General features: G+C 35.2%; 1 protein-coding gene across 1 annotated transcript in view; it reads right to left on the reverse strand.

The window, feature by feature from the left end:
• Positions 1–206: 206 nt before the first annotated feature.
• TMX3 (thioredoxin-related transmembrane protein 3) overlaps positions 207–14,494 on the reverse strand; it is a 38,113-nt gene continuing 23,825 nt past the window's right edge. The window contains exons 11-17 of the mRNA XM_009333493.1: positions 14,009–14,107; positions 11,932–11,989; positions 11,038–11,091; positions 10,670–10,726; positions 6,628–6,757; positions 4,299–4,367; positions 207–3,235 (exon numbers count right to left, since the gene is read on the reverse strand). Coding sequence (XP_009331768.1) covers positions 2,969–3,235; positions 4,299–4,367; positions 6,628–6,757; positions 10,670–10,726; positions 11,038–11,091; positions 11,932–11,989; positions 14,009–14,107 — 734 coding nt within the window. The 3' untranslated portion in view covers positions 207–2,968. The remainder of the gene's footprint in view (positions 3,236–4,298; positions 4,368–6,627; positions 6,758–10,669; positions 10,727–11,037; positions 11,092–11,931; positions 11,990–14,008; positions 14,108–14,494) is intronic.

The raw sequence follows: 14,494 nt of genomic DNA on the forward strand, positions 1-14,494 counted from the left end.
CCTAAAGAGTATTTTCAAAATATTGACGAGAAGGTATCAGACAGGACGAACTCATTTTTCTTTTTAAAAGCTACCAGCTGCACTTCTGTGCTGCGTCACTCGGGGCCTAAAGTACGCTTACAAGAAGTGTCCCCGGAAACATGGCCTCCTAGACAATGTGTAATATCTAAGCTTAATACAGAGTAAATTAAGCAAAGGAAACAAGCTCTTTTAAATGTTTTTATTACAGAAAAACAGACGGCTTACACTTGACTTAAAAAAGCAGCATTATTTCGTGAATTCAAAGTTATTACAGTGAAGTTGCTTTAAGAAACCTTTAGAGACTGAAGAAAAAAAAAAAAATGCCAGATCCCCCCCTCAGACAGCATTCTAGATTACTTGCATGACCACAGCAAAACCCTTAATTTCAACATCACTTCTGACACCCAGTATATGACTTGTATGCTTTTCTGCTCCCCGTGTCTTGTTGAATATAGCTGGGAGAGGATTTGTTGAAAATGGCAGTACATTTCAAGTTTAATTTTCAACAGTTTAGTACACATCTGAGTGGTATTACAGTTCAGAAGTGACCGAGACATGCGTTTTCCTCCTAACTCTAGCAGTTAAGTGTTACAGTTTTAAGAAACAGATCCCAGTGTGATCTGTTTCTTACACAGTATTTATCACATTCAGGTCCATATCTCAAGATTTCTCAGCAAGATATTTGGCTACTACTGATTATACACACAAACAAAAATATCCACAAAAATGAAGGCTCATAGTTGAAACAGTTCTTAGCAGTGCAGCAGAATTCAGAATTATGGGGTTTTTTATTACACACCATAGAAGGAATAGCAGTGTTCCAGTGACCACTTCATTTTTTTATTAAATAAAAAGCTGCAGGTTTCCAGCCTGAACCAAAATCAAATATGTAACTGATCTGTATTTGAAGTCTTAAGAGACAAATCAAGAAAACATATTACTGCCTTAATAGTCCTACATCTTTTACTATCAGCACTGAGTTGTGTTAAAAGTCCAAAGAAATGTACAGGCTTGTCATTAAGTGATTTTTTTTTTTTTTTAAAACAACTCAAGAGCTCTACACCATGTTAAAAAAAAAACAAAACCCTTTCTAAACACATTTTTAAGCATCTCACTCAAATATATGGTAAAACTACACCTCAAAGATTCTGTCAAAAAATTAAAATAAAATCAAAAAGCAAGAAAACTCAAGTCACTATGTACAACTAGCTATAATGACAAAAAAATGAAAAAAGGGGAAAACAAAAGGGGAAGAAAAAAAACATCAGACACCTGCTACTTGGTATTCTATGAACTCTTTTCCTCTCCTCCCAAAAGGAAAAAGGTTGGACTCAAAATCAGACATAGAATTTTTCTGAAAAAAAATTCCTAATCTCCTTAGATAGTTTATACTGTTTGATAACGAAAATCTTTGAAGTCAGGCATCTACTTACTGTACTCTGCACTGCAACACGAAGCCAGCTGTTACCAAGCTACTTAAACAGAACAAACAAGTTTCTTTCCTACAAGGAAAAAGGATGCAATACATTTTCCCTGGTTATGATTTATATCATCATGAGGTTTACTCAAACACAGAACTTGTCTATTTAAGTTTACCCATGTTTTTTATTTAAAATTCCTTAATTTAGTGCTATAGCATAGTAATTTCTTATGTGATCAAGCTGCCTTATAAGGAGGACATTATAACCTGTGTTATACAGTAATATAGCCTGAAAAAAAACAACTAACAAACAAAAAACCAACAAAAAGAAAAAAAAGCCAGCATGAATACTAAGAGGAAGAAGAATGCAAGTTTTTTTTCTGTGGTACTTTCCAAGGCATCAACGCCAAAGGCTGCTTTATAGCTTATCCTTGGAAATTTTAACCCTGGACACAAATTAGTCCTTTTCACAGTCACGGGGTTGTATTAAAAGTGACTTTTGTGATTAAACAGGTAACAAAAATGCATTATATTGACCAATCTCTACGAATGTTATTATTATGCTCTATTAATTCCCTCCTTCAGAGTAGGTAACAGTCTCAAACAAAAGTATCAACACCAACTACCTCAAAGATACGTAACAATCTGAATTAAACACTAAAACACATTCACACCATTCAAAAAGCTTGTCATTAGAGAGGTATTCAAAGTAGTCAGAGGGTGTTTATATTTATGTCTTTCTTTATCAAGTTGTACTGTGAATTCAGAAAACTTAAAGATCATTTGAACTATAAGTTTGTGTAAGCACTCATACAAAACAATTTAACAGGCAATCATGTTCTAAAAGGTTTATAATGTAGTTTTCCAATATTTTTAGCTGCTAAAACACTAATAAAGACTTAATTTAGCATATAACTCCCACATCCTATAGCAAGTAAACATTCTTGACTGCCAATAATTATATTATTACATGGTAAAACACTCCTCCAATTCCTAACAATTTACATTTAACTTGAGAAAATAGAAAAGTTTGGTGTTTTTTTTCCAAAATAATGTGCAACAGGTAGAACACGTGACTTCTTGGAAAACTCTAAGTTGTCTTTAGCTATCAGGCTCTGAAAGACTACAGATCTCTTAATCTTTCTTAGTTTTCAACCTTAATTTTATATGAAAGAGTAAAGTTTAGCTGGGCTATATTAGTAGTAGTTCATCACATACACTAAGGTCAAATAACATTATCTTTATCTCACTGTTCTGGAAATGAACAATTCAAAACTCTTAAAAAAAGGTGTAGAATTGTACCTGCAAATTTCTTCTGTTTAAATTGCTCTTTGCGAATCTAGTAAAGAGAATTAAGAGAACATCCTTTTTTTTTTCTGTCAATTTCTGAGAAAATTTGAATACATGCAAGTCAAAACTACCATAATGCAGACAAAAAGGTCCTCTTTCATGAAGATCATCAATAAATGACTACCTTCAATAAATAAGTCTATTTGGAAATTCTAGAGAATTCTTTTGCTAAACAAGTTAGTCTTTTTTCTTTTCCATTACATCTTTCTGTTTAAGCTCTCCATCTGAAAGTTCTGTATATTTTCCGTTCTTTTCCTCCTCTTGTTCTTCCTCACTGCCTTCGTCCGTGAGCTCTCGATCACTGTTTTCCTTTTTAGCTGCCTCATGTTCATCTACCCCTCCATCTGTATCAGCTGTGCAGATTCCGTAACACATAATGCTGATGACCCCAAGGGGCAACCCAAAGAGAAAGCATCCCAGAAGTGGTGAACTCTTGAACACAGACTGTTGAAACACAAATTTGAAGTAAAAAACACCTTCAGTGAACATACAAAATTACTGCATTACTTCTCTGTATTTACAGAGTCAGTTGGTTTTTTGGTTTTTTTTTGTTTGTTTGTTTTTCTTTTCCCCCAGAAAGGACGAGTCCTCATTTTTTTTAATGAACTTACAGTAGGAACTGTTAAGACTTCAAAGTTCAAATATTATAATGTTGCATTGGGACAGTTAATATTAACATGCCAACCGTATATCCTATTCACTGTTTGAAGCTTGAGAAACAATTGTTCTAACAGCGTTAAAATAACACTTTGAAGCAACCAGTTTCATCTCTTATTTGTGTCTTATTCTCGAAAATTAGTTTGAGTAATAAGGGATCTGCAGAAATGTTGTTATTAGACAGCTTCCTATTGAAGAGTCGTTTAATGGCACAGGAGGAAGGACTTTTGGTTTCAGAAACTGATGGCTAAATGTTGCACATTCACAGAAGTTTGGAAGCCACTCATTCAGAAACAATTCAATTTAAATTCACAGCACAGGTTTTTTTTGCTTGTGTAGAAGTGAAGAAATGGATTTGCGTACATCTTCCCAACAAAATTTTGTTAAGCATAATTAACCTATAAGAAAGATGATAAAAATATTTGCTCTAAAACTACACCGAGTGTAGTATTTAATCCCCTTATGCTCTAACCAATTAGACTGAAACCATAACATTTCTCAGAACATGAAAGTGTTATCAATTTCAGTCAAAGGATGTCAAAAGGGTCAAGGAAAAGATTTTGAATTCTCCCTGTTCTATCCCTTAAAATACATGTCAGACTAATACAGAAGAGGAGTGAAAAATGAAGAAACTAATCTATGTTGAATATTTAGCACACGGGAAAATATTATTAAAAACTTTAATCAAGAAGTTCATTTGGCTTAAACCTAATGTATATATACCTGTAACATATACACAAGACATATAATATAAACAAACTTAGATAAAAATATTTCTAAACCCTCTGAAAACATTTGCATCTTGATTGACAAGGGCACCACCTAAGTTAATGAAAAATAAAAGACTTACCACTACAGTAGACTTGGCATCATAGATTATTCTCTTGATTCGTTGCAGAAGTCCATCACCACCCTGTGCCTGAAATTTCAAATGGAACCATGTCAAAACTGCTGACACTTTTCAGTTATGATTCCAAAAGTTCATTCTTCAGACCTTGCAATCTTAAGTCCCTTTAGAAGGAAATGAAAAGTAATTATTCGTGCATCTCATGATGCCCAGACGCTCCAGCTTCTCAAGAAAGGATAAACATTTTAAGTCTCATGAAAAATTCTCTCACAATTGTTTTAAACAATCAGTGCAAGATTTAACAGTGGATTGGCACTCCACTCTCTTACCATAGAGGAACACAAACAGAAGCTACTAACTGTTCCGATGTAACAATTATAAAAGTGCAGAGATTTTCTGAACTTTCCTGCAGCTGATGCATATCTATTTATGGATTATGACAGAAGCAGTTAGAAAAATCTAAGGACTAAGTAACAAGAAAATATGAAAGTGTAATAAAGAAAACTTGTGTCAAGCAATGACAGACTATACCTACATTGCCACCTAATTTGTTAGTCTTCAAAATAACCACATGAATCCAAAGCCAATTTGTCTGTTGAACAGGACCAGTTTTCACCTGTCTTGAGTTGGCAGAGAAACAAATGGGAAGAAAACCTACATTTTGGAGGTCAACTGATCAGCACTTGACCCTGACCAAAACCTCTCAAATTACAAAAGTCCACAAAGGTGAAACAGACTCACAGAAGGCTACCTATAGGGCCTTACAGAAAATAGCAAGAAACTCAAGGTGAATAATCCAACACTTCCCAAGGAAGGAAGGGGGGGAACGTTATACTTCTCAGAAATTTCACTGTGGTTCAGAAAGTCTGCATCCTGTTACTTGTTTACCAGCATGCTTTAAAGACCATCATTCCTCAACAGCTGCACAATTTCTTGGGCCTGACTGTAGCCAAAGTAGTGGCATTTTATGTCCATAGACACCATTTAGCTTAAATGAAGTCACATTCTGTATTGTGTCTTTTATTAGCGCTCTCACATACATAAAGAGATGTGAATTTAGACAGATCTTTAATCATTCTAGCTGCAATACTGCAAACAAAAGGTAGAAAGACTTAAGTGACACTATGGCAAAAAACACAAGGCATCACAAATGAATTTCCTCAAAGTTAAAAAACAGAGAGAAACCAGTTTCATTTGTTGTTTCAACCAGAAGGATATATTTAAATAGAGCCAAACAGATGTAGATAACGTAATTCAATGCAATTAACAAAGCATTACAAAAATGAGAATTGAAGAACAAAGAACGGCCAGATAGGTTAACAGTAATACCCCTCACCTTACAACTGGAAGCATGGCCAGTAAAGTCATGAACAGCAAGCAAATCCACCTATATTATGTTGCTACACCAATTTGTCAGATTAAATAAACCAAAGTACCCCATATGACTGAAAGGATCTACAGCATTACTTGTCATTACCACCCGATGACCTAAAACTGCTGCAATAACATAAAGTGGGATTGAGCTAACACAGTAAGCATTCAATATACAGTGAATTGGGGCTTAAACCAACATCGGCTTCTCCCAGGAGGCAGCCAAACGATTTGTTAGCACTGCCCCCCTTTGTGGCAAAGCCTTCCTGCCCCATAAGCACAAATGAAAGCTCTGATCCATGATCTCTTTCCTCATCCATGCAACATAGCCTTCTGTTCAACTTACACTGAGGGAATAAGCAAACCTGAGTTTGTTTTGCCAACATTAAAAAAATTGTCCAAGTCATCAATTCCAGATTTAATTTTGTTGTTTTAACGAAAGACAGCTCATTTTCAGTCTTAGAGAAGAGAGAGAACGGTAAGCTTGTGTCTGTTTGTAATATGCAAAGCAAGTATAAAACTGGCTTTTGAATCTGAACCTATCATTCATCAAGCTATTGGATTTATTAATTTACCACCCAAAAGACAGGGCAGAGTTGAATTATGCACTATAAAGAAAATTTTAAACAAATGCATTTAAAGCAAACCAGGAGATTAATAAAAAGCTCTCCATTTACCAGTGACACCAGTAAAAGGAATATCAAGAGAAGTCAGCTAACATTACACTATAAGCAAAAAAAAGCTTGCTTTCCACAAGAGGTTCTGCAGTCAGAACAGCGAGCAATGGCACACCTCAAGAATTCACAATCACATATTCACTGACAGCACCCAAGACAGGAAGACAGACAGGACAGGAAGATAAAACACGTGACACAGCAATCAGAGTAAACAATTTTTTTCCCTTTAGCATTTAAGGAAATAAACACCAAACAACATATTCCAAGTCACAACGAAGACTTACTTCAGCTGTACCATCCAAAATATCGTTAATAAACTGAACCATGTCTTCTGTGTTCTCAATGTGCCTATCTGGTAGAAAATACTGCTGATTGGAGGTATTCAATACAACAATAGTAGGGATTGTCAAGTCACTGGAAATATAAAACAGATAGTTTATACATTTAAAGAACTACCGTGTAAAACACTGCAATTCAAATAATTCCTACATAATTTAAAAGGGTATCCATTAATCTTCACTTTGCATGTGTTCCTTATAGCAGTTCCTTAAAGGCAAGAGGGAAGGGGGAAGAGAATCACCTGAATGGTACGAGCATGTGTCTCATTAACCTTTTTTCCTTCACATCTGTGTCAGTGACACTATTGAAGCTGATTGCATTTTGCATACCCATAGTGACTGCAAATCAGGTACCTTATGACTTGCCAGTTAGTAAGAGATCACAGATAGTAGCCTTGTATATGAAATGTGCTATTAGCACAACTCATTAAGTGTTTTAGTGCGCAAAGGCAAAAGTATAATCCAAAAGTTCAATCCCATACAGCCATGGTCCAACTGATCAACTCTATCCGTCAACTTCTACCTGTCAAGTCAAAAGAATAAACCATACCAACCAAAGTTTTTCTACCAACCAAAGTTTTTCTACACCTCTTTTAGATATGGCAAATGAGTTACTGAGTTTTTAAACAGTCATTGCTCAGCAGTTGACCTTCACGTGCATAAGCATTGTTTAGTATAACAGAATCAGAAAGAAAGGAAAAAAAAAAAAGAAAAAAGGTTAGAAATTAACTCCGGAGATAAACCAGTATAATCTACTGTTCAAAGTAGCCCTAAATTCAAAATTAGACCAGATTTAGGAACATTTAATACTGCATACGTACATAGAATCATAGAATCATTAAGGTTGGAAAAGACCTCTAAGATCATCAAGTCCAACCATCAACCCAACACCACCAGGCCCACTAAACCATGTCCCTAAGCGCCTCATCTACACGTCTTTTAAATACCTCCAGGGATGGTGACTCAACCACTTCCCTGGGCAGCCTGTTCCAATGTTTAACCACTCTTTCAGTAAAGAAATTTTTCCTCATGTCCAATCTAAACCTCCCCTGGCACAACTTGAGGCCATTTCCTCTCGTCCTATCACTAGTTACTTGGGAGAAGAGACCGACACCCACCTCGCTACAACCTCCTTTCAGGTAGTTGTAGAGTGCAGTAAGGTCTCCCCTGAGCCTCTTTTTCTCCAGGCTAAACAACCCCAGATTGTTCATCAAGAAAGATTTAAAATACATTAAATAAGTAAGGTGAAAAATCTCCTGTACTGCCAGTTTTCTACAGCTCTATCAATAATGAATTTAAATACTAGGTGGCTTTCCTTCACAGCAGAAACAGTGCAAACCTTGTTTTTCTACATTTTCACTCTTGTCTAATACTGCCCCACCCATGCACATTTGCAATCCATGTAATATTGATGATGATTGCAGCCTTAACTGTGGCTATCAATTATTTCATGAAACTGTTGTTTAGCATGTACTCAAGATTCCTGTTTTTCTTTGAAGTCATGGAAATTATTCTAAATTTTCCTCACACATTTTAGGTGTTTTGTTTCTCTGAATTTAAATTCAATTCCAAACCTAGAAGTGAACAAGTTTAATACTTATACATGAAAATTTTCTAAACTCCTAGAAAGCCAAATACTTCAAGACTTAAGGTGCAGACCACATTCCCAGTACTCAAGTTAAAAGCATGGTGGCACCTCAGAAAATGTAAGGCCAACTACAGAGATAACTAATAATTTCATCCTTTCAAAGGAACTTCAAAAACAAACAAACAACAAAGCTTTGCCAACAGTGACAACCTGCAACATAAGATTCTCTACATACAATTTTTCCTTGACATTTTTATTCTCTATTTATTAGGAACAAACAAGAAATATAAGTAGGAGGCAATCAAACCAAGTCAGGTGTTTTTGCAAGTGCCTGGTAACAAGTTATCAAACTCTGCCAAAACACCTCATCCCAGCCAAAACAGAACACATTTTATTACTTGGATGCAGAAAAGATCTGCCCCCTCCCCCCAAAAAAAGTGCTTCTATTACGTTTAACAGTCTGGTAACTGAGTTTCTTGGAGTTGGTTGTAGAGCAGCTGAAAGACAAACTTCATATACAAATTTTATATGCTATACAGAGATTTATAAAACCACGTTTAATATGTTTCTTCCAAGAGCTGAGGAATTAATACTCTACATACACCTACAGTTGACATTCCAATGATGCTATATATCTTAGCTTACACAAAGATGTATCTTTGCTTTCAGTTTTCTTCTTTTGTGCATAGTTTTAACTATACCGTTTTTAATCCAACAAAAGCATATTCATCCACTGCAGAAGAGACAGATAACTCCATTGGTAGACATTATAATTTAAGCCAAGTTCATAAGTATACTTCTATCAGGGACTATTACTTCTATCCTCACGAATCATACAATATTTTGTCCTTTGTGAAGAAACAGAATTTGTTCCTATGTGCATCTAGCACACTAAAAAAAGTATTCTGCAATAGATTTCTCACAATTAGGGAGAATTTCTCTATTTCCACTTACTGCCATCTAGTGGAAAACTGAAGCACTTGCAATACAGTTTTACTCGAATTATTCAAGTAGCCACATGAAGAGCAGGTACTTATAATACTGAATATATTTTGCTGCATTCTTTTGCTGCTTTCCACTTATGCTGGAAATGTATACACTTTGTTTAGAAAACAATTAAAAGCCTGTGAGTACTTTAACAGCAATGTCCCATTCACTACAAATTATAAAATCAGGCATTTTGCAGATTAAGTTAAACAATCCAGCTGAACAGATCTTGCCACTACATCACTACTGCTGTAAGTGGCAGTTCTGTCTTCTTCCCCTTCATTTTCTTCCTCCCACAGACCTCATCTCCCTCCCCTGCTTCTTTGCACATCAGTTCTGGTACTCAGCAGAATACACGGGAAGACGTTTAAGGGTTTTGTTCGATCAGCAAAGTAACTCCCCTATTCGCCTATCCAAAAAAGCAAATACTTTTCTGCCAGATAAACAGGATAAAACAGCTCAGCAGACAGTCAGACATAAGAGCCTGCACAGGAGAAGCAATTAATGAAGTGAAGAAGGTCTCGCTTTTGGCAACTATAAAGCACTAGATAACTCACATTACTTAACTTCAATTGAGACACAGCTGTTTTTAAATTAATTGTATTCAGGTGTTAATCTACAGACATTCCACAGAAATACAGACTTTGTGCCTCATGAGTCCCCATGAAGCTCCTAGAACCTTCAGGGGCATGAACACATGCTTTGATCCCCAAGAAAAGGGTTTGGAAAACTTACAGAGCTGGTGTATTGACCCCTGTTTTTCCCTTCTTTCACTCAAAATGCCAGAGGAGAACAAGTAGTCAACTGTAAATGCCAAGCAACTTAACTCTCTAATTACTGCATTTTTAGACAAGGATCATAATAAGGGCAAATGTCATGCATCTTGTTAAGCTACTTATGTATTTCAAAATGTACCATGTACATATCAAGTGCAGACAGCATCTTCCATGCATTTTATGCTTCTTCTCTGCAGAAGCATATTTCTATGCATGCCTTAAAAATGCTTCAAGAACGAAATGTGCCTCTTCAGAAGTAGAAAACACAGATAATGCATAACCATTATTTACATTTCCTCTTACAAATTGACATAACTTTTAATTTGTCTAGTGTCCTGTAAATTAACAAAGGAAAAAAAAAACCACCACAGTTCTAATAGAGTAATTAATTTAACAAAGTACACATAAAAGATAAGCTTTGTCAATCAGCATTATCAGTAAACCAAACTTCCAACATTAAATTATGCAGTTTCATTTAACGAACAACTGATACTATGCTACATGCTGAATTCTGAGGACAGCAATTTTTTTTTTTAACCTATGAAAGGCAGGAGTTCTTCATAAGATTGTTTTCAATTAAATATACTTAGCAACAAATACAAGAGAAGAAAGAATATTCAAATAAGAATTTACTTACTCCATTAGTAAACTGTTAATGTAATCATTTCCATCCATATGGCCAAACTGGAAATCCCTGTAAAAGAAGCAGTGAACAACAGAATGATGAAAAAGAAAACAGAATAGTGGGTTTCAGCAAAAAGTTCCTTCTTAAATATTTTTCCTATAACTGAAGATGAGATCACACACTCAGCAACATAATTTGAAAATTGACGACCTAAAAGACGGTCAGCATCCCAAAACACAGTTAATGGAATGGTCTTATTAAAAATCAGTATATGAATATAAAAGCAGGCACTATAACATTTTTCATGTAGAAATGACTGCTGTCTTAGAAAGGTTAATATAGAAGTTCATTTAAGATATCATCGTACAATGTGTCCCTACCTGTGAAAGTGATCCCGATAATCTCTAGCAACTTCCTGAATAATAGATTTTAGTCTGGAGGGAAAAAAAAAAAGTGACATTGATAATTCAGGATATACTCTGTCAAAATAACAAACAATAACCATGGAGATTTCCCCAGTAAGCAGCAAATAGTACCTCATCAGCAATAAGGATTCCCTATTCCATTAACAAAAAACACCTCGTTCATCTTGCTTGGTTTCTAAGGTTTGAAAGGTTATCTACCACATTGTCTCAACACGAGAAAAACACAGACAGTCAGGCTGCTTCACTCCATCTACTGCCTTCTGAAGATGCAGCACTGTGACTCTGAAGAAAATCCAAAGAAAATAGCATACACAGTACTTGAACAATATTTTCGTAGTCTAATTATGTATGCAATCAGAAGAGGACAGTGGAAGGTCTTGTTCCACTCAGTCTCTTCAGCAAACTCCAACCCAACTGAAAACACCCCTTCTTAATATAAGTTCCACAGACAACTAATATATAAGCATCACTAAATTCATTTTTAATGCAACTGAGCTGAAGAACAGTCATTTGAGATAAACTTAGTAAGTTTAAACAAAGTCATCTGAACTCAAGTATTCTCGTCTATGTTTAAAAGGTGACACAATAGCTTTAAAAAGCTACGTGATCACTGTTTGCTCCTGTGATCTCATTAACAAATGGCAGAAGAGTGATGCAGGAACTCCCATAATCTCATTGAATTCACATGTGCTTCAACAGAGCCATAAATTAAGTAAATTCAGTAGGCTGAAGTCATAAATTAGAGAACATCCACAAGTTAGCATTTCTTAATATTTAAGAAACTTCAAAAGTTCTCTATGTCATACCAGCACATTTCTCCCATAGTGTCACCAATACTCAATTCTGTACCTGGTATGTTCCACTGAAGAGTTTTTATCATCAATGACTGCAATAGCCACAAGTTTTCCTAAAATAAGGAATAAAATACTTGAAACCATTTAAAAAGAAACACACGTTCTCAGATGGAAAATACTCCAACCTAGAAGATCAGATACTTTCCAGGGACAGGAATTAGTTTTAAGTTTAAACTAACGTCGATGCCAAATAGCCTCTTCTAGCTGACCAAACTGTGATTTTCTTAAAGCTACTGAAAATAAAATAAGATGTGGCTTAATGTCACACCACTAGCATTCTATGAAATGCCTACCTATAGAAAGAAGTTAAAAGGGGAAAAACAGATAAAAATTAATTCCCTACTCAAGCTGCATAGTTGCATATACCTAAATATGAGGCTATGGAAACCTTTATTATATAATGGCAATTACAAGCTGATTCTAACTGATTGAATCACAATTGTATGGATTCAGTAACGACTATTTTTCACACTATTGAAAATTTGGAGTATTATCCTTACAGAAAAAAACATGGAAAATTTACTGGCAGAGCCCAAAATTCATTACATCAGAAAAACACAGACCTCTGTCAGAGGAGTTTGAAGACCAAACACCAGAATATACTGATCTTTTCAGGATTCACTTTGTGAAGTTTTTCTGATTAAAAGGAAAAAAAAGTGCCTCCTAAGGGGAACCAGATCAAAATACGTTTAGAAAGCTGGCCAAAGGTACTCCAGATCAAGCGCTTCCTGTTAGGAAAGCAGATCTGTTAACAGTGTAGTCATCAGCTGGATTAACCAAAGCCTCAGAGTGCAGAAGAACAGTTTGTTAAGTCTCTCTAGATGCCACGACTCATTCAAAACCCTCCCACCCAAGCCAATCTATTGCTCAATGCTCACCTATCTCTATGCCACAGGAAGCATTCCCCTCAAAAAAAGAAACTCACTCTTGTTCATGTAATACTGAAGAGTTTTGAGGACAAGAACAATGATTCATTCCCAGGCTTTCTTGTGAAATAGCAATAGCTTCCCCCCACTCCACTTCTTACATACCTCAGTTCTCACTTTTTCCCATTTCTTTCCACACCTTAAGACACTACCTAGTGAATACACTAAGAGACAACTACTTTTTAGACTGGAAAAGAAGACGTAGATAAATTCCAGGTACTGTGTATTTATACATAAAGCTCTTAAAAATAAATGATGGCTTCTCCATTGTATTAATAAAGTCATAATTTTTTTTTATCATTTGAGGAATTGTTAGACCAAAATGTAACAAGGAAGAAGTATGCTACATTTAAATAATTTGTAACAGCATTTCTGTAAATAACCTTTTAAATGTAGATGTAACAATATTAGTTTCACAAACATGTAAGAACCTAGACGTTTCATAATCTTTAAAACCTGAAAGAACTCAATGTTGCATTGAATATAAACTCCTTTCTTTTGAAATGGAATGTAGATTATAAGGTATCCTGGCATGGAAAAATCAACACTTACAGCATTTCTTCTGCTACTTCAGAGTATTTATACCTTAAGAGCAGTACAAGTCATTTGCCTATTCCAGAAGTCACTTGGTTGCAAAGTTTTCATTTGGCTTGCAAAAAATTTTAGTAGAGAAAAGCTAAAGTATTCCAGGACAGGTCCACTTTGGTACATGCTCTCCTCCCTTCCTTACCATACCTACTTTAAAGATATCTGAATCCATTAGATGTAGGACATATCTAAACCCATCCATACTTGATACATCTAAATCCAGTCATAAAATTCCCTGTAGGTATCCCAAGAGTTAATATGTAATTCATGCAAAACCTAAGCCACTCTTAAATTAAAAGTACTACTAATTTTTTGTGAATACTACAGGATTAGACATACTAATTTTTATGTTGAGGAAAGGAGTGGTGTAGGCTTTGGATGAAGCCTCTAGTCAATAGAACAGGTCTCACCAACACCAAAAAAAGATTGGCACTATCAACTCTAACTTTGAGATTAATTAATTTTTGAAGTTTAAAAAACACATTCTTAGTGCTCTTTAATTTTTCTTAGTGTTAAGTACAAGAGATGCCAAAGAGTTTAGTGGTAGCAGCATCTCACCTGTATCTCCAAGTTCATACAGTGTAAAGCCATCTACGTTAAGATAACCTTGAAATCTTTCTCTATTTATCCAGGATGACAAATCACCATCTTCATACTCTAAGAGGAAAAAAAGAAAAAAAAAAGGAATGCATTAAAAATAATTTTTTTTTTGTAACATGGGCAATCAGATTTCTTTCTTTCAGTACTATAGAGGCAAACACTTTTTTCCCCTTTTCCTTTTATTGTTGTTAGACAAAATCTCTCACTTTTCTGGACATTTCTCTTCAGTTTTAAAACTTGTAAAGCTATTTTCAATTGTTGAACATAGCAAAGCATGAAAAGTTGATTTGATGATTATTTTTTCCTGAATCAAGGATAAACAATACTATTCTAGAAGATAACTGTGACCCAATGCAGAAAGGAACAGTTTCAATCCCTGTTTTTAAAGGGGGGGGGTGTGGGTGTGTGTCAAGTTTCAAACAAAGTAAAGAGATACAAAAGTAG

This window comes from Pygoscelis adeliae, unplaced genomic scaffold (assembly GCF_000699105.1).
Source record: "Pygoscelis adeliae isolate BGI_AS28 unplaced genomic scaffold, ASM69910v1 Scaffold140, whole genome shotgun sequence".
NCBI classification, from domain to species: Eukaryota; Metazoa; Chordata; class Aves; order Sphenisciformes; family Spheniscidae; genus Pygoscelis; species Pygoscelis adeliae.